We start from the raw sequence: 23,266 nt of genomic DNA on the forward strand, positions 1-23,266 counted from the left end.
GGAGGGGGGAAGGGAGAGAGAGAGAGAGAGAGAGAAAGAGAGAGAGAGAAGTCTTAGGGAAAGAAGTCATGTCAATAAAGAAGGTATGGGAGATGACGTGGTCCTTACTGAACATACTCACGGGCTCTGGAGCTGTGAACAGTCCATGGGATCTTGAAGCTGCATTTTCCCTAAGCATCCTACCCAGCACATCTGCAGCTAAAGCAGGTTTAGTTCTCCTAAAAGGCAGACGCCAATAGCTCCCTTCTCCCCACTCCCCAATGCGGCTCTTAACCCAGGCAATTAGCTTTCCTCCTTTCTGTTCTACACTGGGTAAGGATGACCCAGTGACTCCTAAAAACTCCTGGCAGGGGGTGGGGAGTGAGGTGGGGCAGACCCTCTTTTCTGGTGGAGTCTGGTGCTTGCGGTGGAGGAGAAGCACCCTTTGCAGAATGTCATGTAGGTTTCTCAGAAATGAGCTGGATCATTGGACCTCTAGAGAGGTCTCCTGCTATTGCATTTGGGATGCTTTTGGGACACTCCTGTAGTGTCATCTGGCTGTGACGGTTAGCTTTAGGTAGCAACTAGACTTTAGGTAGCAGTTAGACTTTAGGTAGTAGCTAGACTCTTCCTGCTGGTTTGAACATCAGGACTGCAGGCTCAGTGGTCTTGAGACTCTAGGACTTACACCATGACCTCTGTTTTTCAGCCTTAGAGCATCAGAATAAATCACACCATTGACTTCCATGGTTAGGGCCTTTGAGCTTGGACTAAGCCATACTGTCAGCGTCCTAGGGTCTTCGGAAGGCCCCATCATGGGACTAATCAGGAGCCACACCATTCTTCACCATGACTTTCCTTACCCTTACAGTGACATCCTGTCCATGACGGCAGTGATTAAGATGACCTTTATCATTTCTTCCTTGTGTTTGAGGAAGCCCACTAGAGATGACCACTCAAACAGTTTATAGCCAATTGAAAGTCTTTATTGCAGCCAGTTGGGATTATACTCGGGTATTCAGGACCCAAGTCTAGTGCCAAGTGTTTAGGATAAGAAGTTTTTAAAGGTTAAAAATCACATCCTGGCAGGGCAGTGGTGGCGCACGCCTTTAATCCCAGCACTTGGGAGGCAGAGGCAGGCGGATTTCTGAGTTCGAGGCCAGCCTGGTCTACCGAGTGAGTTCCAGGACAGCCAGGGCTACACAGAGAAACCCTGTCTCGAAAAAAAAAATCACATCCTGGTATCCTGTTTGGCAAGCAAGCTACACAGAGAAACCCTGTCTCGAAAAAAAAAATCACATCCTGGTATCCTGTTTGGCAAGCAAGCATTTTAACAGAAACTAAGTTAGCTGGTTCATCTCGACCTTGGGTTCCTAGACTAGAGTTTGATAATATTCCCTGGGATTCTGCATCAGGAAGATCAGATTCAAGTTAAACCAAAAATGGCCTCAGCAAGAATACAAGATGGAGGAACCTCTCCACGGTCTTGCCTTGACGCATTTGCTCACAGCATCTTGCCTCTTACCTGCTACCCTGCTACCGTTACTAGTGCCAATACCGCCTCTGTTCTCGTACCCGTTACCATCCCCAAACCCACCCTTACTTCTGTGGTCACTACTGCTAATGCTCATATCACCACCGTCACCAAAACGTCACCTTCACCTCCGCCCTGGCCGTCTTCTCAGCCACACACTCCTCATAGGTCTATGCCTTAACAAGACTTATTGAAAACACCCTAATGAGAAAAGGCATCTACATTTATCACAGTGTAGGGATGCAGAGGAAGAGGATGTGTTGTGGTCTACAGGTAGCCTGAGAAGAAACGAAAATGTGAAATTCAGCCAGGTCTGTTTGCAAAGACACATAATCTCACATACTTGGGCAACTGAGGCAAAAAGATTTTAAGTTCAGTTCAAGGACAGCCTGGGAGACATAGCTAGTCCCTGTCTTTGAAAAAAAAAAAAAGATGGCCATCTAGCTCAGTGATAGAGCACTTGGCTTGCATGAATGAAGCCCGAGGTTCAATCTTTAGTGCCTTGAAAAACAGAACAAATGTTTTAGAAAAGCAATATTTAGAGCTATGCTTTCAACAGCGTATGTATCACATTTGTACCAGTGTAAAACTGAGAAGTTCTGTATTGAACCACCTTAAATCAAGGACCTCGTAAGCTTGACGAGAAGGAAAGACAGAGAAGAGAGAGCAATTCAGCCATAGCACATGCTTTATCCGGGAAGAGACCTGCAATGAGGGGTCTTTACTTTAAGAAAATCAGACCTGTTGTCTAGGGTATAGACTTATAGACCAGGGTAGTTGAAGAGCAGAAGAGGGAGTAGAAAAAGGGAACTGAAAATCTTCACTTTGGGGCCTACATTGACTGTTACCAGGACTACCTAGGGAAATGAGACGGGTTAAAGAATATGGGATAAGCCGGGCAGTGGTGGCACACGCCTTTAATCCTAGCACTTGGGAGGCAGAGGCAGGCAGATTTCTGAGTTCGAGGCCAGCCTGGTCTACAGAGTGAGTTCCAGGACAGTCAGGGCTACACAGAGAAACCTTGCTCGAAAAACAAAAAACAAACAGACAAACAAACAAGAATATGGGATAAGAAAAAGAAAAGAATGTCAGGTGATCAATAAACACCTCTTGTGGTTGGCTGCTTGGGGTTGGGGTGTGGTCAGTAGAGTGGAAACAGAAAGAATCTAGATTAACACATTCCTTTAGTTCTTGGAAAGAAATTACTTTGGTTTCAGGAATTGTCATGGTTTTACCAAGATGGAAGCGTTTTACAAAATGGCATGTTTACCATGGTCAACAACCATCTGTATTTCCAACTGTTATGTCCACCGTTGTCTCTGCGTTTTCCTCTGTCCCCTTCCCCTTCACTGTCATCACCGCCATTCCTCCGAAGTCCAGACAGAGCCTGCCGGACAGCAGTTTCTTCCTAGAGAAAACATCCTGTCTAAGACAGAAGATCATTACGATACTCACGGAATGCTCTATTCAGCACAGAAGCTGGAAGTAAACACCTCAGAAGCTTTAGGAAGTCCCTGAAACTCTTCAGAAGTACTAGATTCCCTCCCTCCCCAAGCTTATGTAAACAAGAAAAATTGCTAAAAGACACTCAAACAAACTCAGCTGCCCAGAGGAGGTTCAGACCAACTGATCTACCTGGAGGACATACTCTCCAATCTGTTGAGCTGTCTACAAGCTGTGCAGTGGGCTCCAGGTTTCCAGTTCTCATGAGCTCTTCACCCATGCTGGGGTGGGACTTAGGCGATACAGCAGACTTTGAGTTATTTCTGCTCCTGTAAGTAACCACTCATCCACACTTCCTTCTGTAGGTAACTCCCTTTAAACTCACTGAGTCACCAAGTGAACTTCCTTACTTTGGTCTGTCATCAGTTCCTTATTGAGGGTTAGTAGACATTTGCTCGTGCCTCCCTGGGAACACCGATCGGACTTCTATGGTATCTTACTTTGTGTGTCAGCAGTTCCCTATCTGGGATGAATAGGTTTGTTTTGGCTTTCTAGGAATAGTGTCACACAACAGTGTCTAGCATTAAAGAGGAGACTCAAGCCCCTGCCCACCACCGAGTGGCAAAGGCAGACAGAAGACAGCCTAGAGGAGCCCCGCCCACCACCGTAATGAGCAAGTATGTGGTGGAGAGAGGGGAGAGGAAGAGAAGAGAAATGATCTGTGCACGCTGAAGAGAAGAGGAACTGGAGATGAGACAAACAGCCTGACGGAAGTAGCCTGGGCTGCCACCCTAGGCCATGGTGGTGTCCTGGCCATGTCTGGGTTTGTGGCCCTGCAGCTGCAGGTATCTGTGGACATCCTATGGACCCCCAGGCAGAGTCCATGGCCCCTATTACCACCAAAGGTCTTGAGGATGTCCCTGGTCTGGGTTGCCTCCTTGGAGCCATGTTGCTGTCTAGGGGTTGCACAGAGCTGGCTCTGTCCCTCATTGGCTGCACTCCAGGGAGTGTTTCCCGGAACCCCATCCTGCACCTCACCAGGGCAGCACAGTAGAGCTGGCCCTGGTGGTGTGGGTCCTGGTAAACTGGCCCTAAGGGCAAGAGTGAGAGAGGGAACTGCCCCTTTGCCTGAGAATCTTGGGAGAGCTGGCCCCAGGGCATGAGAGCTGGTGAACTGGCCTCACTCCTCACTGGTTGCAGTACTCAGGACACTGGGCTCCACCTGGACAGTGAGGCAGAACTGGCTCTGATGAGTGGGCAGGGGAGAGCCGGCCTCAAGTGTATGTGCCCAAGAGTTGGCCCTGTCCTTTGCTTGGGCAAAGCAGGAGCTGGTCCTGGTGGTCCCCAGGTAGGAGAGCTGGCAGGATGACCAATTTAGCTACCTCCCAGGCCCAGATCCAGGGCTGTGAGCTGGCCTGTACAACATCTACCCCATTTATGAACTTCTGGAGTATGGGAAGGGACCAGTCCTTGACATCTCCATGACACAGGGCAACAACAGAATATCTGAGAGGAGTCCTGGTGAGCATCCAGTATTGACAGTGTAGCAGAAGCCAGAGACCTGGAACCAGACCAATGACTCACTGCAATGAACATTCACAAGCAAAGCTGTTTGGGCTAAAGGCTATACTGTGTGACACACCATGAACACACTGAAGCTCCCACAGTGAGATTTTATTTTATTTTTACTTATTTTTATTTTTTGTTTTCTTTGGGTAGGGGGAGGTTGCAAGGGTGGAGGGCAGATATGGAGGGATGGGGAGATGCGTGGGATTGGGGTGCATGATGTGAAATTCACAAAGAATCAATAAGAAGTCGAAAAAAAAAAAAAAAACAACCCGAGACTTAAGACCAGGACCCTTCAGAAAACATCCTGCCAGGATGATAAACACACAGAGGCTTTCCAGAGCAGAGGGTCAGCAAGGCAGGTGTCTGAACAATCTCCCCTCTTGACGTGAGCGCTGACCCTTCCTCAGGATGCTTCTAACAGGAGTTCATTCAGCCCTGCCACCCATGCTTACCCCTGAAAAGACAGCTGCTGCCTAGTTGAAGGATGGGGGCCATTAATCTGGGGCTGCCCTTATTTGCATAATTGTTGCATACATTTGCATCTATTTACTTCCAGCCTCTGAATGCTGCACTGTGGGTGTTTGGGTACGATTTGCATATCCCTGCAGGTGAGGGTCAGGTCTCTAAGACTTGGGTACTTATTAATTCCACCATCTCCAAGAGATTCTTTTATGTGGTAGTTCAGAAAAAAAAAAAGTTGCGATGCTTATTTCTAGAATGATCCTGGGGGAGGGCTCTAGGTGGAGAGGTGGGGGAAGCTCCAGAGTCTGTCAGAAGAGGATAACAGTGTGCCATACTGACGTTCCTGCTGTCTTCTCCTGACAGGCTACCCTACCTCTCCACCTAGTTAGTAATGCATACCCTGGGCTCCAGCCTAGCCCTGCTCTCAGCATCCACCCAACTCCTCCCCTCCTATCCAGAGAGCCTTGATATAATGGGTATGGCTACCTAGGAGCTTCCCCAAAATTTACTGAAGAAGTAACTGGCTGAAAGAAGGAAAGGGGAAATGAGTGGAGCCTCCTGCATACCCTCTAACAGCCTGACCCTTCAGCATCTTAGCCTATTTGTGGAACCTTAATTACTGAGCACAGGGTGATTTTTGAGGTGAGAGACTGGCCTGAAGAGGACCAAATCTGTAATGGAGGATGGCCGACCCCCAGGGAAACCAGGAACAGCCCCAAGACTGTCATTGTAGTGATACCTGGCCCCCACTCAACTCTGAGGGCCACGGGAACGATGTGTTGCTTTCATCCAAACAGTTGGAGCTGGGACAGCAGGCAGTTCCCAGTTAATATCATCGTCTGTGTTGGTGTCCCCTCAGGTTCATATAGTGAAACTTATGAAGAGTGAGGAGATAGAGCTCCAGAGACATGATTGTCATTGTCATGAGGGCTCCACCCTTATGGGATTATCACCCTACTAAAGAGGAGTTGGGAGCGTAACTTGATGGTAGAATGCTTTTCTAGCATCCATGAGGCCCTGCGTTTGATTCTCAGCACCGTCTAAACCAGGCTTGGTGGCACAAGCCTGTCATTTCAGCACTGAGGTGGTAGAAGTCAGAGTTGTAAAAGCTGGAGTTTATCTTAAGCTACCTAAGGAGTCCCAAGTCAGCCTGGGCTACATGAGACAGTCTCACAACAAAAACAAATAGCTGGACAGAGTTTGAAGGGAGGTGCCCTTTACCCCCTTTGCCATGTGTGGAACATACCACATACTTAATCAGCCAGCACCCTGTATTGGAAGTGTTGATCCCAAAGATGCACAGGGAAGAGACCACCAACCCAAAGTATCACGGTCAAATTAATTAAAGCAAGCTTTTTAATTTATGTACACGGGCTGCCTCCCCTTAAGACAGAGTTCAGGAGTCGAGCCTTGGACGTGGGGAAAATAAGGGCTTTTATAGCTCAGGGTAGAGGGTTTCCAAATGGGGTGTTTGGCAGACAAGCAGGTGGGATTACAGAAGTCGAATGTAACAAGATAGTCATGACAGCAAGTGTTACAATAACCTTTTGAAACAAAGAGTTGGAAGGTGGTTAGAATTTTTTGAAACATGGTTGCCATTTTCTGGACCAGGCAGTACTGAACCATTTGTAGTTAAGGTTATAAGTGGGGCATAGCCCAATCCTCAAGAAACAGATTTAATCATGAACAGGATTTTGTCTTCATTATAAGATGACTTTCAAGTCCAAGATGGAAGCAGGCTGGTTCATCAGGAATGTCCCAGCTTCTAGGGTAACAGCCAAGGATTTCTCTTTATGGATGACCTGGGATGAGGTATTTTACTGAAGTCTGAACACATCAATATAGCACTTAGTATGTACTGAGGTAACCTTTTATACCAACTACCGGCCCTTTAACGATGCTGAAGTTGGGTGTGATGACACTAGGGCTTTTTCACAGATCTCACTAGGAGAAGACCACTGGGTGATATAATTGATTCAATTCACAGATACCTGGCTCAGGTTATACATAACAAGCAAAAGAAGAAGGTCTCAGCCATGGCCTGTTGGCCCCCTGGGAGTGTGGCAGATGAGTGGCGGCTTGGACTTCATATCCTGTCCCCAAGCTTAGGCTGTATCTATACCTGAACTGTTCACCGTTCCGTGGTTGAAGTCCCTCATCTTTAAGATATCACAGAGATTTCAAACATGTTCCCCAGTAGACCAGAGGGTCCTTGAAGGAACTGTAAGGAAGGATGTGAAATTCAGGGAGGATGGATCATAGCAAGACAGGCTCTGAGTACAGTACCCCTACTTCAGCCAAGGGAGAAAAGACTATAACCAACCATGAGACTCCAGTGACTTTTAAAAACATTTTGTTTATTTATAAGTGTGTGTGTGTGTGTGTGTGTGTGTGTGTAGGGGGTAAACTTATCCATACCACAGCATATAGGCATATAGGCGTCGAGGACAGCTATTGGGATTCAGTTACTTCCTCCTACCATGTGAGTTCCAGGGATCAAACACAAGTTGTCAGGTTTAAAGGTAAGGGTCTTTAACCTCTGAGCCATCTTGCCAACATCTCTAGTGATGTGATGTTTAAAACAGGTTTGTGGGGCTGGGGAGATGGCTCAGGTTACATGGTTAAGAGTGCACTCTGCTCATGCAGAGGACCCAGGTTCAGTTCCCAGCACCCATGCTGGGTTGCTCACACCTGCCTGGAATTCCAGCTCCAGGGATTCTGATGCCCTCTTTTGGCCTCCTTGGGTGTACTCACATGCATGTAGCCACACACAAGCACTTAGATACATACGCACATGAGTAAGAACAAAATAAATAGTAAGAAAGAAAGACAGGTTGGAGTCATGCCTTAGAAATGCAGAGGGATTTATTTATTATTTATTTATTTAATTCTCGAGCTGGGTAGCATTGTGTGAATATCCAAACTGAAAGTAATGGGGTAACGCATGCCACCAGGTCAAAGGGCCACGAAAGGGTAGGAAACTGCTGTTTCCCATGCATGCCAAGGTTAGGTTTTTGTTTCACTTCCTATGGTTATTAGGTAAACCAAAAAAAAAAAAAAAAACAGCAACAACAAAACAATGCTAATCTACACTGACTTGTCTTGAGAACTTAGAGCTAAGGAGAGCACAGCACATGAATTTACTCATGTGCTCTGCGGCTTTCTCTTCTTAACTATGCAAAGAAACCCCAACTGGCAGGACAGGGCTCCCCTATTCAGTGTCTCCACCTCCATCAAAAACAACAACTAAGAGACAGGGTTGGGCATGTATGGGGGACTGTCATTTAAGAGGAAGACAGAGAGGTATAATACTCTCTGAGAGACTGTCTCTGAGACTGACATCGCAGGATCAGGAAAGAGGTATTGTCAGTTAGAGTTGGGAGAAGGATGGTTGTACTTTATCTCAGGGATCGGGGTCTGCTGCAAAACCATGGACCCACAGGCCTCTCTGAAAAATCTAGTACCTGTAAGTGTGTGTGTGTGTGTGTGTGTGTGTGTGTGTGTGTGTGTGTGCCTGCCAGTGTGCAACTCTGAGGTACCAAGCCAACCCCAGCCCCTCTGTAGGTCTGTCCTTTCTCCATGTTTACTGGCATGAAGGCTCACTAGAGCCTTGATAGGCATGGAACTTGAGGGGACTATGGCATGGCCTAGGAGACATGTCCCTCTTGCTCCAGGAAAGAGTAGTTTCCTGGGCAAGGACTAGAATGCAGTCTCAGGAGAGGATGAGGAAGTCTGGGAAGCTCAGCTTAGATCAGGAGACCCTTGGAGATGGAGGAATGAAGGTAAAGTTATGAGGTGGACCTTGAGACCAGGAGGGGAATGGCCTAATGGCCAGGGCTTTGGGTTGGCTCTTTCATAGATGGTGAGAAGCCTGAGGCATGGGAGAGAATTTGATGTTGACAGTAAGGGGGTAGTGAGGACAGGCGTAAAGGCCAGAACTCCTCCCCCTTTAGAGCTCAAGTCTTGGGTGTGGTGGTCCCCGTATATGCACTCTTGTCTGTGAGATGTGTCTGGGGAGGCTTTCAGAATTGTTCTACCGGGCCCATTTGCTTTCAGGTTGCACCTCTGAAGATCCATGAGTTGGGGATCCCACAGGGTCCTGTCTCAGTGTGTCACCTCCCTAGCCTCACAGCAGTCTGCTCACTTACTATATGGTCTCAACTGTCACGTGGTCCAAGGTCAAAGGAGACATGTGACCACCACACACCAATAGTCCAGAGGTGGTGTCTCTGGTGCTGTATTGTCTATGTCCCCATCCCAGTACTTATTGGACTTGATCCCGACCCCATAGTTAAAGTGTTGCCTTCATCCAGTCCATTGAGGGCATGTGTCCATTGTGACTGTCGGTGTCCTTAGAGAAGGAACTCCTGTAACGGCTGAGGAACCTGGGGATGAGGAGAGCCAGGAAGGTGTGAAATAGTCAGACACTGTCAGATTTTGTTCTCTCTCCAGTCTGTCCAGCTGGTGACATTCTCCTGAGTCCCTGGAGGTCCAGGTCTGTACTTGGACCCCTTGGGAAGGACATAGGGACTGTGAAATGGAGGCTGTGAGCCCAGGAATCAGACTTCCTGAGGATGTCAATAATGAGAAGGCCATGCAGAGCTGTTTCCATAGGCTGGTGGGAGGGAACATGGCTGAGCGGCTCTGAAGTCAAGTGTGACTGCTATAGTCAGGGAAGGCTTCTTGGAAGCAAGAGAGAAGAGGAGGAGGAGGAGGAGGAAGAGGAGAGGGAAGAGGAAGAAGAGGAGGAAGAGGAAGAAGAGGTGAGAGAGAGAATGACAAAGGAGTAGGGCAAACCACTGGTCAGCTTACCTCCTTTTGCATGAGCTCAGCATAAACCACACAGGCAGCTGAGATCAGTTCATCCGCATCAAGGTCGATAAGGTTGTTGCAGGCCTGGGGGAGGGGAATGCATGTGCATGGTGAGTGTGTGTGTGTGTGTGTGTGTGTGTAAACAACACTTCTCCTGTGCCTTTGGGCATAGGCAGCACAACGGTAAGAAAGCTACTATTCACAGCAGTTATTGGGGAGCTCTTGAGCTCTCCACAACCTGTCACGGTGTCTGCTAATTGTCTGCTTTGGGGATATGATAAACATAGCCTTCACATGGGTGTCTAGGAAACCCTGGGGTTCTGCTACCTGTCTCAGCTTCCTAAGGAAGACTTGGTTTATAATTGGAGTACCACCTTAGGTGTTTTCTCCCAGGTACTTCAGCTGGCTTTTAAAGCATATCTAAAAAAAGCATAGGCCCTTTTGCTACACGGCCAAGGGTTAATGCCAAGGCAGTAGAGTTTAGTGGTTAGACCATTCAAGGCCTCAGTTTCCTCACATGCTTATTTGGATGGTAAACCAGCACGGCCTCTGTCGCTGCTGCAGGGTGTTTGAGGCTATTCTACTAAAAGCCATCATCATGGAGCTCCAGACTTCCGCTCTCATCACCTGCTCGCCTCTGGAGGCAAAAGCTGCCATAAACCAGAGCACCGTGGGCCTACATCCTTCTGTGAGGATGTGTGGGTACAAGGATCAGGCTGTAAGCTGGCAGGGGATCTGGCCAAGGGCACTCTCACCATGAGAATGGCGTCTCCGCTCATACACTCCAGCAGTGCCTGCTCACGCACCATCTGTAGCATGCTGTAGGCTACCAGGACCTGGAAGTTCCTGCAAGGCTTCCCCGTCAGCAGGACCTGTGGGCAACCAGCAGGCTTCAACCCCATTGCCTGAGACCAGGATAAGGGGGGTAGGGGGTGGGGAGCAAGCCACCACAAACCCACACACTCAGAACAGGATATAGAAGAAGCAGAATTTGAACGGGAGTTTAGCAATCCAGGGTTTCCCAAGAATCTGTGGCAGGGGTGGTTATATTTCAATTTGAACTTGGAGGCTGGCAATCCAGGCTGAAACGGTGAGCCAGGTGGGAGCTGCATTGTGGGACAGTCCATGCCAGGCTGGCAGTTGGGCTGGACTCTCTAACTAGGAGCAGCTGTGAGGCAGGACAGCCACAGGTGGTGGTTTGCCCCTAAGGAAGATCATCTGCTGGTGGCCGGAGGGACTGTTGTTGGAAGACTTCAGGTGTCCTTGGGGCCCGCCTTGTGGGGGAAGCAGCTTTTAAGAGAAGAAAGCCAGCATTCTGGAGGAAGGAAAGGCTGAGGAAGGGCCGTGAAAGACAACAGATAGCAGGGGAGGGTGGGAGCAGCTGCAGGTGCCTCTGCTAACTGCCCTATAGAAGGTCAGTGGCGTCTGGCATCACAATTGGTGGACAGATGCTCTAGCATTCTCCAGCAAGGCAGGAGTAGGGTTGATAACCTAATTAAACTGCAAATCACAGAGCACCATCCAAAACCCGGAAGAAAGGGAGGCAGGAAAACTTGCAGCTTCTCTCCTTAACGCAGGAGGGGTACAGTCTACCTTAAGTGCCCCCAGCTGCATGCGTCTTACCTCCCAGAGCCTCCAGACATCATCAAAGGATTTGAAGGCACGCTGGAAGCAGAGGCAGAACCATGGGAAGAGGGACTGCACAGCTCCCGAGCCCTTCCCTTCTGTGGGGGAGAGAAACAGATGCTTATGCCACCACACAACAGAGCACAGGGGACAAAGGAGACAAGAAAATGTCACCTGCTGCTTTCCCAACAAGCCATGGACTCTGTTTGGAGCATAGGTTTGACATCATAGACCCAGGCTCCTCCATGTTGGTCCTCCCCTCCTGAATGTGTCTGTCAGGCTGGGCCCTGACACTCCCACAGCCTACCCACTGGTTTGAGACGTAATAGTGGACCACTCACTGAGGTGTTCAGCAAATTCAGGGTCCAGTAAAGTGATCAGGCTGTTGAGCATGTCCAGGTTTTTGCCTACACCGATGTTAATGACACAACTGTGCTCCTGTATAAGAAGGGACCAGGGATCAGTCCTCCTAGTTCAACTTGAGGGCATCATGGAAGAAAACCAACCTCTCACTCCCATGAGAGGCCATGTGTCTGGTTCATCCACTTTTGTGTGTGTGTGTGTGTGTGCGCGCGCGCGCGTGCCCCATGCCTGTTTGCACGTGTGTAAATCATCTCTGGGCAGCCATGCATTCACGTGCATCTAAACATAAAGGAGTGAGGGGGAGCGGCAAAGATGTCCAGCATATGGCGGTGACCCCAGTGATTAGGTCAGAGCTGAGAAGAAAGGTTCAGCAGGCATATTATTGCAGGGGTGCAAAGAGAGGCAGGGTTGTGGGAAGCTTCTAGAGGGTGGCATCTTTTCAGATGGCAATATCCTCATCCTGGGTGCAGAGTAGGGTGCCTCTGGTTATGACTGAGTCCTTCAGGGGGTCTGGATTATAGGTCATTGGAGGGGGGAACAGGAGGAGGCGGGAACAAAACGGTGCCCTTGGAGACCTGACAAAGGCTACTGGATTGTTTTCTGAGTCCTGGGGAGCCATAATGGATCAGAAGGGAGATCTGTGTTTAAGGACTGAAAGGCCAGCAGAGGGGGCCACCACTGGGCCTGGTAAGAATGGGACCCAGAACAGCTCTCCGGAACTCTGAGGCTTCTACTGCACACCCGCTGACCTACAGGGTGTTTGGGGGCTGGAGGAGGTGTCTGAGGCTGTTAGTGCCTTGGGCTTCATGGGTGGTGGGGAGGAGGAGATTTGAGCCCGGTTTAGTCCTCACTGTTTTCTGCAGGAAGAACTGGAAGAGCCAGAAGGTCTCATGGTCGTGCTCCACCATCAGTTGGAAAAGCATCACCATCTCGTGGAAGCCTCGCTGGTACTCTGCAGGGGAGGGCACCGGTGAGGAGGAGCTAATGGGCCCTGGGCCAGGGTCCTGAAAGGAGCCAGCAAGTATGGGTTGGGGTTCCGCCCACCAGCTTTTAGCTTGGGCTGGGACTCCGCCCCCTGCTCACCAGCCTTTAGCACGGGCTGGGGCTCCGCCTCCCCCCCCCCCAGCTCACCAGCCTTTAGCTTGGGCTGGGGCTCCGCCCCCTGCTCACCAGCCTTTGTGTTGCAGACGTAACTCAGCAGCAGAGTCTTCTCCAGTTTCTTCTTGTCTATAAGCACGTTGCCCAGGGGATCTTTGTCATACAGCTTCTGGATGTCGTAGGCTAGATCAGAGCAAGGGACGGAAGTGACAGTCAGTCATCTCCAGCATAGAAGGCAAGAATTATGTCATCTCCCTCAGTATAGGACAGGTCCTAAAAAAAAAAAAAATGCCTAGCAGGGGGCTACAAAAGGCACGTCAGCCCCCCTCCGCCCCCCATTCATCTTCATACCCCGCTGGTCTGGGCTTCTCTGCCTCCAAATGCTCCTCCCATACAGTTCAGATCTGATTTAGTTCAAAGTCACGGGGGTGGGGGTGGGGAGAGGAAGACAAAAGCAACAGAGATAGCATGTGGCCGGGAAGCACACCTAGGAGTACGCAAGGGCACGGGCGACTGCATTGACCCAGGTTTGGCTAGGAAAATTCCAGGCCAAAATCAAGGCAGCTGCCAAGCCCCAGGAGTCACCTGTGCCCGGAAATGACCAGGAAAAGACATGAATGGCTCCTGCCCTCTCCTCTGCCCAGCCCCTCCCCCTCTGCTCACCGATGTTGTTCCGAGTCTCTGTGAAGTTCCCGTGTAAGTTTTCCAGCAGGGGCTGGATTTTCTCATACATCTGGCACAAGGAGTTATAGTTCCTCCTGAGAGAACAGCATTGGGGCTGAGTAAGGTGGCCTTCCCCTTCCCAGAGGGGACAGTTAGGCGGCAGCAGCTGCTGAGCTCAGGGGAATAAGGTAGCCTTGCCCACCTGGTCCCCACCTGCGGTGCTTTCGCCCATCTCAACCCGAGTGGCCTTGAACAAGCGTTCCCCAACACGCAGCTGGCACAGTGTCAAGACAACTTAACGTAGGGTGGGCTCTATGGTATCTCTGTAGCATCTGAATCCTGCAGCCACCACTTAACAACAGAATATCTGCAGAGGGATGCCGCCCTCCCTTCTCTAAGCCTCGGTTTCCTCATCTGCAGAGTGAGTGGCACCCCCTCAGTTGGAAAGACTGATGCTGAAGACTGAAGCGGATTTAGTCAGTCCAGTAACTGACTGGTGGCCTCTAAAAGTCATATCCGAAATGTAACCCCTAGGATCTGTAACATGATCTTATTCATAGAAGAGGTCTTTTAGGATCTCAAGATGAGATCACTATTTTCTAGGGGACCTATAAATGACAACTGTCTTTATAACACACACGCGCGCACACACACACAGATTGGAGGGCATGTGTCCATTGAACCAGAGAGTGAATGGATGTAGCCTCAAGCCAAGGAAGCTTCCGTGGGAGGTGTGGAGAAGAACCTTCTGTCTCTCAGCGCCTTCCCAGGAAGCTAGCATGCAACCTTGTCTTCTGACTCCAGAATGCCAGAGGAAAAAAAAAATGTCGGTTTTTGTCAAGCCCCCCCCCCCATTTGTGGCACTTTGCCTCGGCAATCAGGTGGGCTGTTCCTCAGGCCCCCGGTACCTGGTCTGACACTCACATCCCTTCTGTCCTAGACTATTGTCTGCTGGTCCCTTGTGGAGTTGTCTTTTCCATATCCTGGCTGGGAGCTGCCTTGGGGCTGAGATCACCTTCTGCTCCAGACCCCCTAAACTTAGTCAGGCAGCCTAAGATGGACACCCCCAAGAAAGAAGCAGTCAACTGTGGGATCATTCAGACCCAGCCCACCTCGAGCACTGACACAGACAGGTGAGGGCTCAGACTCTGCCTCAGGGTGCTCTCCACGGGGGAGAGAAGAAACAGGCTCCAGGCTCAGCAAGTCCAAGTCTCAGGGTCCCAGAAGTGGGTGGCATCCCCACCAACACGAACCATAGGTGTTCTTTCCCTGAGCACGGTGACATGCCTGTCCCTATAATGAGATCATTGTAACCATTCTGTGAACTGTCCTGTGACCCCAAATTGGACAGTGGAGGAGATGAAGCGTTAAGCCGGGAAGTTTACTGGAGAGTGTGACGTTAATGTTAATTTGAATTGAATTCTCTCCCAAACCCAAGGCTGTTCCGTGTTCAAAGACTGCGTGCTACTCACCTATGGAGATTCTCCAGTCAATCAGGGCACACTTGATTGATCAAGCAGTACTCTGCTTGATCTTGGCCTTGAAGCAAGGGCAGAGTTTTTGCATTATTTATTCAGTGTGTGTGTGTTTGTGTGTGTGTATGTATGTATGTGTGTGTTTTTGTGTACGTGTGTGTATATGTATGTGTGTATGTGTGTGTGTGTATGTGTGTGTCTGTGTGTATGTGTGTGTTTTTGTGTACGTGTGTGTATATGTATGTGTGTATGTGTGTGTTTGTGTGTGTATGTATGTGTGTATGTGTGTGTCTGTGTGCCATATACTTGTGGAAGTCATGGGACAGATTGTGAGAGTCCACTCTCTCCATCCACTATGGGTTTGAACTCAGATCGTCAGGCTTGGCAGCAGATGCCTTTATCCTCCAAGCAACCCCACTGGCCCAAGGGTGAGGCTTTGAGAAACAGACAATAGGGAGACCAGTGTAGGTGGATGGAGAAAGAGTGAATGAGCGAGCCAAGAACAGAGTCCAAAAGAACACCCAGCTCTGGCAGAGTGGTTGAGAGGACGGAGATGCCCTGGGTGTCAGTTTTCTATCAACGTGGCACAAGCTAGAGCCGTTTTAGAAGAAGGAACCTTGATTAAGAAGATGCTCCCAGCAGATCAGCCTGTGGGTAAGCCTGCCCTCATTTCCTTCACTAATGATTGATGTGGGATGCCCAGCCCACCTCTGGGTCGGTCCCTGCTGCTCTAAAGAAAGCAGATTGAGCAAGAGGTGAGGAGCAAGTCAGTAAGCAGCACTCCCCCATGGCCTCTGCATCAGCTCCTCCCTCCAGGCTCCTGCCCTGACTTCCCTCAGTGATGGGCTGCAATGTAGAGCGATGAGCTATGGAATAAGACCCTTCCCCCACAAGCTGCTTTTGAGTATGGTGTGTCATCACAACAGGGATAACCCTAACGCTGAGACAGACCCTCGGGAAGCTGGTATGTGGTCAGATGGAAGGTTCTGGGATGAGGGGGTCAGGATTGGGAAAGGGAATGCTATTTGAAATGTCAGCAGATACACCTGCAGGACTGTTTACCCCGAGGACATGAGCAGCCCATACTGGGCACTGGGAACAGATGTTGGCAGGGCAGAGGGCAACCTAGACTCAGGAGACAGTTCAGCCATGGGGTTTGGGAGTAGCAGTTGGTGGAGTGAGGATTGGGCCCTTCACGGGTAGGTTGTGTGGGAAAGGGTGGGCTTGGTGGTAAGGTGATGAAGGAAAGTGGGACAAGCTCCTGCCTGTGACTTATTTGGTCAATGGAACTGGAGAGGAGGCGCCACCTTAAACCTGGCTACACCTCCCGCGTGTGAGTCCTGTGCAGGAAGCATCAGGGAGGTCTTCTAAGAATAAGGAATACATATAAAGAAGAAACCTGAATCTTTAGGCTGAGGGGGTATCCCACCCCATACCCCCACTGCCACCTGAAGCCCCAACAACTCTCCACTGAAAGAGAATCTAGAAAGTTCTACCTCCTGTTGCTGTTCACCATGAGTCGCTCATCCCGGGAACTCTGCCATGAGTAGTACCCCGTAAGGAACTTCCAGGCTTCTGTTCTCACGAAGGGATGTAGTCCCTGGGCATGAAGGTCATGAACTCTCAAGCAAGGTGCCTACTCAGAGGGCTTTGCCCAACACCATGCCTGATCCCTGCCCTCTGTGCCACCCCCTAGTGTCAGGGCATGAAGGTAGCCTGGAGACCATACCCTTTCCAGGATGTTAATACAAATGAAGTCTCGTGACTTGGCCAAGTGACCGTTCTCATCGAAGAAGCTATCCCATTCTGCCTTGTCAATGGAGGGGTTTCTCTTCTCCTGGTGAGAACAACCAGATTAGTCTTCTGCTGCAGTCTGTGGGCTTTCCTTTTAATGTAAGGTGGTTTTCAAGTGCTAGGCTCTCAACTTTGTGAGGGATCAAAATTCGTAGCTTCTGATTCTAGAATACTCTATCCGGAGGAAATTGCTGAAGATAAGTGGGAAAGGAAAATCTAGGAAGGACAGTAATGCTCACTGCATGTGTGTGATTTACCCAAATGAAAAATGTAAGTACACTCAATGCTCTGCAATAAGGGAATGACTAAGTAAGCCATGTTTTACAGATGCTGTGGACTACCGTGAGGCATAGGAAATCATGTTTACAAGGCATGAAGAATGATCTGGAAACACAAATGTTAACAGAAAAAAAAAAAAAGAAGAGTACACAGTTTGAAACGTGACATTCTCCTTACACACCAGTACCGCCTCTCCATGTAGTCTGTCCATCTGCACGCTGGACTCTCTAGTACAGCCGGATCAGGGGGTCACAGTACTACTGCTTGGATACTGTGTTTGTTACATAGTACAAGAACTGTACCACAGGAACTCGTATGTATTCTTTTAAAAAGACTGAAGGTTGGGCACAGTGGCACATGCCTGTAATTCCACCCAGTCCTTGGGAGGCAGGTGAATCTCTGAGTTTAAGGACACCATGGCCTACATAGTGATTTCCAAGCCATATGAAGCTACACAGTGAGACCCTACTTCAAGGACAACAGCAACTAAATAAATAATGGTAAAAATACTGAAGAAAATACCAAGAAAACACCCTCCATTAAAAACAACAGTAGGGCTGGAGAGATGGCTCATCAATTAAGAGTGTTGGCTGCTGTCCCAGAGGACCCAGGTTCAATTCCTAGCACCCAGATGGCAGCTCACAATCAGCTATAACTCCAGTTCCAGGGTACTTGATGCCCTCTTCTTGGGCACCAGGCACATGTGTGGTACACAGATATGCATGCAGTCAAAACATCCATATGCACCCAAATTTAAAGAAAAAAAATAGTCATTGATGTTAGGGACGTAGCTCAGTTGGTAGTGTGTTTGCCTAACATACTGGAAGCTCCAGGTTTGATCCCCAAAACCACATGCCTGGTTCGACTACACACACCTGTGGAGGCAGGAGGACCAGAAGTTCAAGGTTATTCTCAGCTACGCTGTGAATTTGAGGCCAACCTGGGATGCATAAGACCCAGTCTCAAACTGGGCAGTGGTGGCACACACCTTTAATCCCAGCACTTGGGAGGCAGAGGCAGGTGGTGAGTTCAAGGCCAGCCTGGTCTACAGAGTGAATTCCAGGACAGCCAGGGCTACACAGAGAAACCCTGTCTCGAAAAAACAAACAAACAAAAAACCCAACAAACCAACCAAACCAAACAAAAAAACAACCAAACAAACAAACGAACAAAAAAGACCTAGTCTCAAAATGAAACCAAAAAGCTACCGTGAAAGTTAAGCAGTATAAATATTTCTATTTTCCCTTTTTAACATATTTTATGTTTTTCTATGATTGCACCGCTTTGATAATAGAAAGATTAAGATAAGCACAAATTAAACAATTCATGTGCTCTGTTTTATCTTCTCTGAAAATATAAATCAGCGGGTCGCGGGAATATTCAGGTGAGGAGACGCGTGCACGCCTGGCCCGTGTGTGGTTGGCACAACACACTTGTGTATGAGTAGTAAGGACGGTACTTGAAAAGCATTTACAAAATAACACTAAGGATGAGCAAAAGGTCCCACTCCCCAGGGTGTGTGCTGAAGAGAAGGGGATCGTGAAATGCCACATGTCTGCAGAGAGACATGAACTGCTGGGCAGAACCCAACAGCTGGCCAGAGCTGTCCCCATCTTTCTCTGAATAACTCGATATGTAGACACCCGGCTCTAAATTAAATCTGTAATTCAAATCACTTGAGAGTCTTCTGGTTCAGAAAATTTGAGGAAACAGCCTACAGAGACGCCTTCCTAACAGTTTCCTGGGTGACGAAGGCTGTGGCTCACAGATTGAGTGATGAGCCAGGTGTCAGGAAGTAGGAAAACATTTGCCTTGAAAAGCCAACAGTGAGCCGCCGACAGCAGGCAGGTCAGTGTCCCTATCTGCAGGTCAGGTGGGCTAAGAGCGCCCTCTATTTGTCAGTGTGGTTGGTGAGTGCGCGCAAGCGCATATGTGGGCACATCTTACGAGTACGTGTGCAGGCCTGAGGTTGATGCTGGGAATCATCTTTGATTGCCTGTTCGACCTTATTCACTAAGGCAAGGTCTCTCAGTCAAACCCAGAAGTCACTGATATGGCTAAGTTCCCCTAGTCCGTTTGCTCCTGGCATCCTTCCCCCGTCTCTGCCTTCTGAGACTGGAATTACAGGAGAACCACCCTACCGACCCAACATTTCACATGGGTTCTGGGATCGGAACTTGGTCCTCATGTTTACAAGAAAAATGCTTCAGTGCTGAGCCATCTCCCTAGACTGAACACCCATCTTTAATTACTCCCACACGCTGTATCTGCTGGACCAACACGGAGAAATGGGGCACTGGGAGATACAGGCAACCTTGACAACGGACTGCCCTTGGGAAGTAAGGTCTCCCTGACGCTGGCGATCAGCTCCATACTTGGGTGTTCACGAATCGTTGAGGAGAACTGGTCAGCCCACTGCCTGGGTCTGGAGAGCAGCTCTACCACTAACTGGATACCTGCCAGTCAGGATGCGAAGTCTCCAAGATCTAATCCTCACTTACCAAATGATAATAGCCTGATCACATCCCGTCTCAGAGGGCTGGGATGAGAAGAAATGACTATAAACAAAGTACTAACAACACCATGTGTACACACCGACGGCTGTGTGGCAGCTTATTCATTCTTATTAGTTTTAGCTTTCTCTCAATTTGGAGAACTGGAGAAATATAGAAAAAAAATATTCAACGCTTGGTGATCATCTGCGATAAACGTTTAACATTTAAACCTCAAGCGCCCATTTTGGATTTTTATGTATCGCCCTATTAATCACATGACAAATGGGTCTTGAGATTGGTTAAGGTCACTGTAATTAGTTATGATTTTGAAAAATAGCGCGTGGAAAACTTTTATGACTCAGGTGGACCAGAATACGTTCTTGACTGGTCTTGGGCCCTAGTAACAGAAGCACTACCGCCACCTGGTGGCAACATACCAAAATTGTTGGCAAAAACCGCCAAAGAAAACAGCCAGAGCCTGCAACTCTGAAACTCAATCCGTTTAGAGTGACAAGGTTGGGGAGGAAGCCATACCGAGTTCTAAGACCCCTCCCCTCTTTTCTAAGGTAAAAAGGGATATAGATGTCTAACCTGTGACTCCTGTTGAAGGGAAACGGCCCTTGCTCTCCCTTCCATGGCCAGCCTTTCCATTCATCAGGGACAAAGAGTCCCACTATAACCGGGAGGATAGGGAGGCAGGCACTTGGGACTGATGAAGAACATGTGTGTGGCAAAAGGATCGCAAGTTCAAGGCCAGCCTGGGCAGCGCAGAGAGACCTTAAATCAAATCAAAGAACGTACCAGAATGAAAGTAGCTGACCGCCTGGCAGAGAGGCTGTTTTCTGGAGAAAGGGTGGTCATGTTCCCCCCTTGCTGCCTTGATAGTAGCCTGTGTCCAGCTCTTCCCTAGTGATTAGGGAGCCAGGGAAAGGGGACTTCCTTTTAAGAGATGAATTGCATTCCCCAAAGGAACTGGGCCTCTCTTGACTTCCCACATTTGAACAAATCCAGTTAGATGTGTGTCACAAGGCTCTGGAACTGCCATCACAATGACCTTGGAACACACACAGAAGCAGAGGGAGTAAATCCACAGACCACCCTCTCCCCAAATTACAGTCCACTCAGGTAGTACATTGGAGGTTGAGTTAATGGATCCAGTGGGCTGGGCTAGGCAGGGTGGCCTTCCTGGAGAGGAGGTGAACTACAACTCCATATCTCTGGCTGTTGTTTTACCAGACCAGTACCAGAGCTCATAGTAACTACACTTCAGAGCGTCAGGTTTAGGGAGGACTTTCCAAAACACCAAATCAGTATATCTGGTCTGGAGACCAAGAGAGTAGATTTATGTAAGTCTACACAGGGGGCTATGATTTAGTATTTGAATAGTGGCTCCTGATGGTGTGTGTGTGTGTGTTGTGTGTGTGTGTGTCCCTCTACCTTATTTTTTTTTAACTTTATTTATTTATTTATTTTTTGGTTTTTCGAGACAGGGTTTCTCTGTGTAGCCCTGGCTGTCCTGGAACTCACTCTGTAGACCAGGCTAGCCTCGAACTCTCAAACTCAGAAATCCTCCTGCCTCTGCCTCCCAAGTGCTGAGATTAAAGGCGTGCGCCACCACCGCCCGGCTCTACCTTATTTTTTAAAACAGGGTTTCTCAACTTGTCTAGGCGGGCTGGTCAGTGATCCCCAGGGACCCATCTGTTTCTGTCCCCAGCACTGGGGTACAGATGCGTACATGTGCACGCATGGCTTTTTACAGGGGTGCTGAAGCTCCACACTTGGTCAGGATCGCACAGCAAACACTTTGTCCACTGAGCCAACTCCCCAACCCTCCACTTTATCTCTCTACCCAGAGCAAGTCTTGGGCAAACTGAGACAGTTGGTTTGAGCACCAACTGAATGAATAATTTAATGAAATAGCTGGCGCTGCCGGGTGTAAGGGTGCACGCTCTTAATTCCAGGACTCAGGAGGCAGAGGCAGGCAGATCTCTGTGAGTTCAAGGCTAGCCTGGTCTACAGAGTGAGTTCTAGGACAGCCAGGGCTACATAGTGAGACCCTGTCTTGACTAAAACAAACTGCCACCCTCGTACACCCCTCTCTGTATCTTGTATGTGTCCCTCTCCCTCCTACCCTGATATCCGTTAGACCGGGGCCAACATCAGGTTATTTTGTGCTCAGTCTTCTAATGCCCCTGCCTCAGCTTCCTGGTGCCTGGTAGATGCTGCTGTTAGATGGACCTGAGAAGGTGGTGCCTCTTGGCTCCAGAGCCGTGCTTTCTACTTCCTTACTTGCCTTTCTCTTCAGGTCTGTCCTGGCTGGAAAGCATCGCTAGTCATTACACAAACCAAATTGTAGTCCAAGTTCCACCTCAGAGTCTGACCTCAAATCTGAAATCTACCAATCCCCGGGATTCCCCAGCCGTGAAATCAGAACACAGCCAACCTCCCTGCCTTTGTAATCTTATTAACCGAGCTGTCCATGTGGAAGTCTTGCGTAGACACCTTTCACTGTCTCCTTGTTTGTTACTGTTCTGCTGGCCGGAGGCACTACAGGAAGTCTCTGACACTTCAGCAGCAACACCTGTCTTTCGCCTCCCTCTGTTTCCCAATCCAAACACAGGAAGATACCGAGGGCCTTTGCACCTTGGCCTGCTGTCCCAGTCTTGGCAGAGCTGGAGGGGTGGGCAGCACCAGTAGGCACTGAGGGGAATAGGAATCGACTCCTCCCACATCAGAGCAGCTTCCTTTGGAGGTCTGCGAGGTTTCCAAGTCAAACGTGGGCAGCAGGAGACACCGCGTGGGTGTTCCTCACCGCTGATGACAGGAGCTGGTGACGGAGGCCTCGGTTCTCCACGTTAGCAATGCACCTTGAGGAGAATTAAACTGCAAGCTTCCCCGAAAAGACGAGGATTGGGCAGAGAGGAGTTGGAACAATCTGAATGCTGAGTGCAACTTAGTTTCTAAACCGAGTGTGGCGGACATAGATCATATGCTGAACTTCCTTCAACCTTCGGCTCCCTGGGTCCAAATGCCGGGTCATAACTCTGCTCCAAATTAGCCAGCGCCCGTCTACTCATGTTACCGCAACCTCATAGAAACGATACAGAGGCTTAATATCCGAACTGAATTAAAGGAACTCCACAGAGCACAAAGGGCCTGAATCTGACCCACATATTTTCAGATACTTTTTTAAGAGATGAATTTATTTGTGGGTGTGAGTGTACGCTCATGCGTGTGTGTGCACAGTTGTGTACGTATGCTCAGAATCCAGAACGAGGCATTGGATGTCGTCCTCCCTCACTGTCCGTCTGCTCCAATAAGGTAGCTTCTCTTCTTAAACCCGAGGCTCCCACTTTCCCCACTCGCCTAAAAACCAGCTAGCCCCAGCTGTTCTGTCTCCTCCTCCACTTCAGAGCTGGGGTTACAGGTATGCCCCAGACGCCCAGCTTGTTACGTGGGTGCTGGCATCCAGATTCCTGTCTTCATGACTGTGCAGTAAACACTCAACGGCTGAGCCATCTTTCCAGTCTCATTTGCATATTCTTACCAGCACTTGACGTCTCCTGCGTCTCCTGGGTCTAAACAGTCCCTGCTTCCATTTGGGTATAAAATTGCCAAAGATTTTTGGATGCCGGCTTATTTCCCTTTTATGCGTCTCTCTCTCTCTCTCTCTC

The 23,266-nt window shown here is 49.1% G+C and overlaps 1 protein-coding gene across 3 annotated transcripts; it reads right to left on the reverse strand.

The window, feature by feature from the left end:
- Nucleotides 1–9,208: 9,208 nt before the first annotated feature.
- On the reverse strand, nt 9,209–20,601 carry Tbc1d21 (TBC1 domain family member 21). 3 transcript variants are annotated; one of them, XM_028774568.1, is made up of 11 exons: nt 20,394–20,601; nt 16,754–16,861; nt 16,521–16,624; nt 13,550–13,644; nt 12,959–13,069; nt 12,640–12,740; nt 11,767–11,863; nt 11,423–11,523; nt 10,555–10,671; nt 9,800–9,883; nt 9,209–9,372 (listed from the first exon to the last, which is right to left on the reverse strand). In XM_028774568.1, exons 1-11 carry the CDS (start codon nt 20,451–20,453, stop codon nt 9,340–9,342), a joined length of 1,011 nt encoding a protein of 336 aa, XP_028630401.1. In that variant the 5' UTR covers nt 20,454–20,601; the 3' UTR covers nt 9,209–9,339. The 3 variants fall into 3 exon arrangements, with proteins under 3 accessions (XP_028630401.1, XP_028630402.1, XP_028630403.1); XM_028774569.1 differs by having other exon boundaries at nt 9,210–9,372; nt 11,423–11,520; XM_028774570.1 differs by lacking the exon at nt 16,754–16,861 and having other exon boundaries at nt 9,340–9,372; nt 20,394–20,453.
- Between the last annotated feature and the right edge of the window lie 2,665 nt (nt 20,602–23,266).

The sequence above is a fragment of the Grammomys surdaster genome, unplaced genomic scaffold (genome assembly GCF_004785775.1).
Source record: "Grammomys surdaster isolate TR1022 unplaced genomic scaffold, NIH_TR_1.0 241, whole genome shotgun sequence".
In the NCBI taxonomy this organism is placed as follows: domain Eukaryota; kingdom Metazoa; phylum Chordata; class Mammalia; order Rodentia; family Muridae; genus Grammomys; species Grammomys surdaster.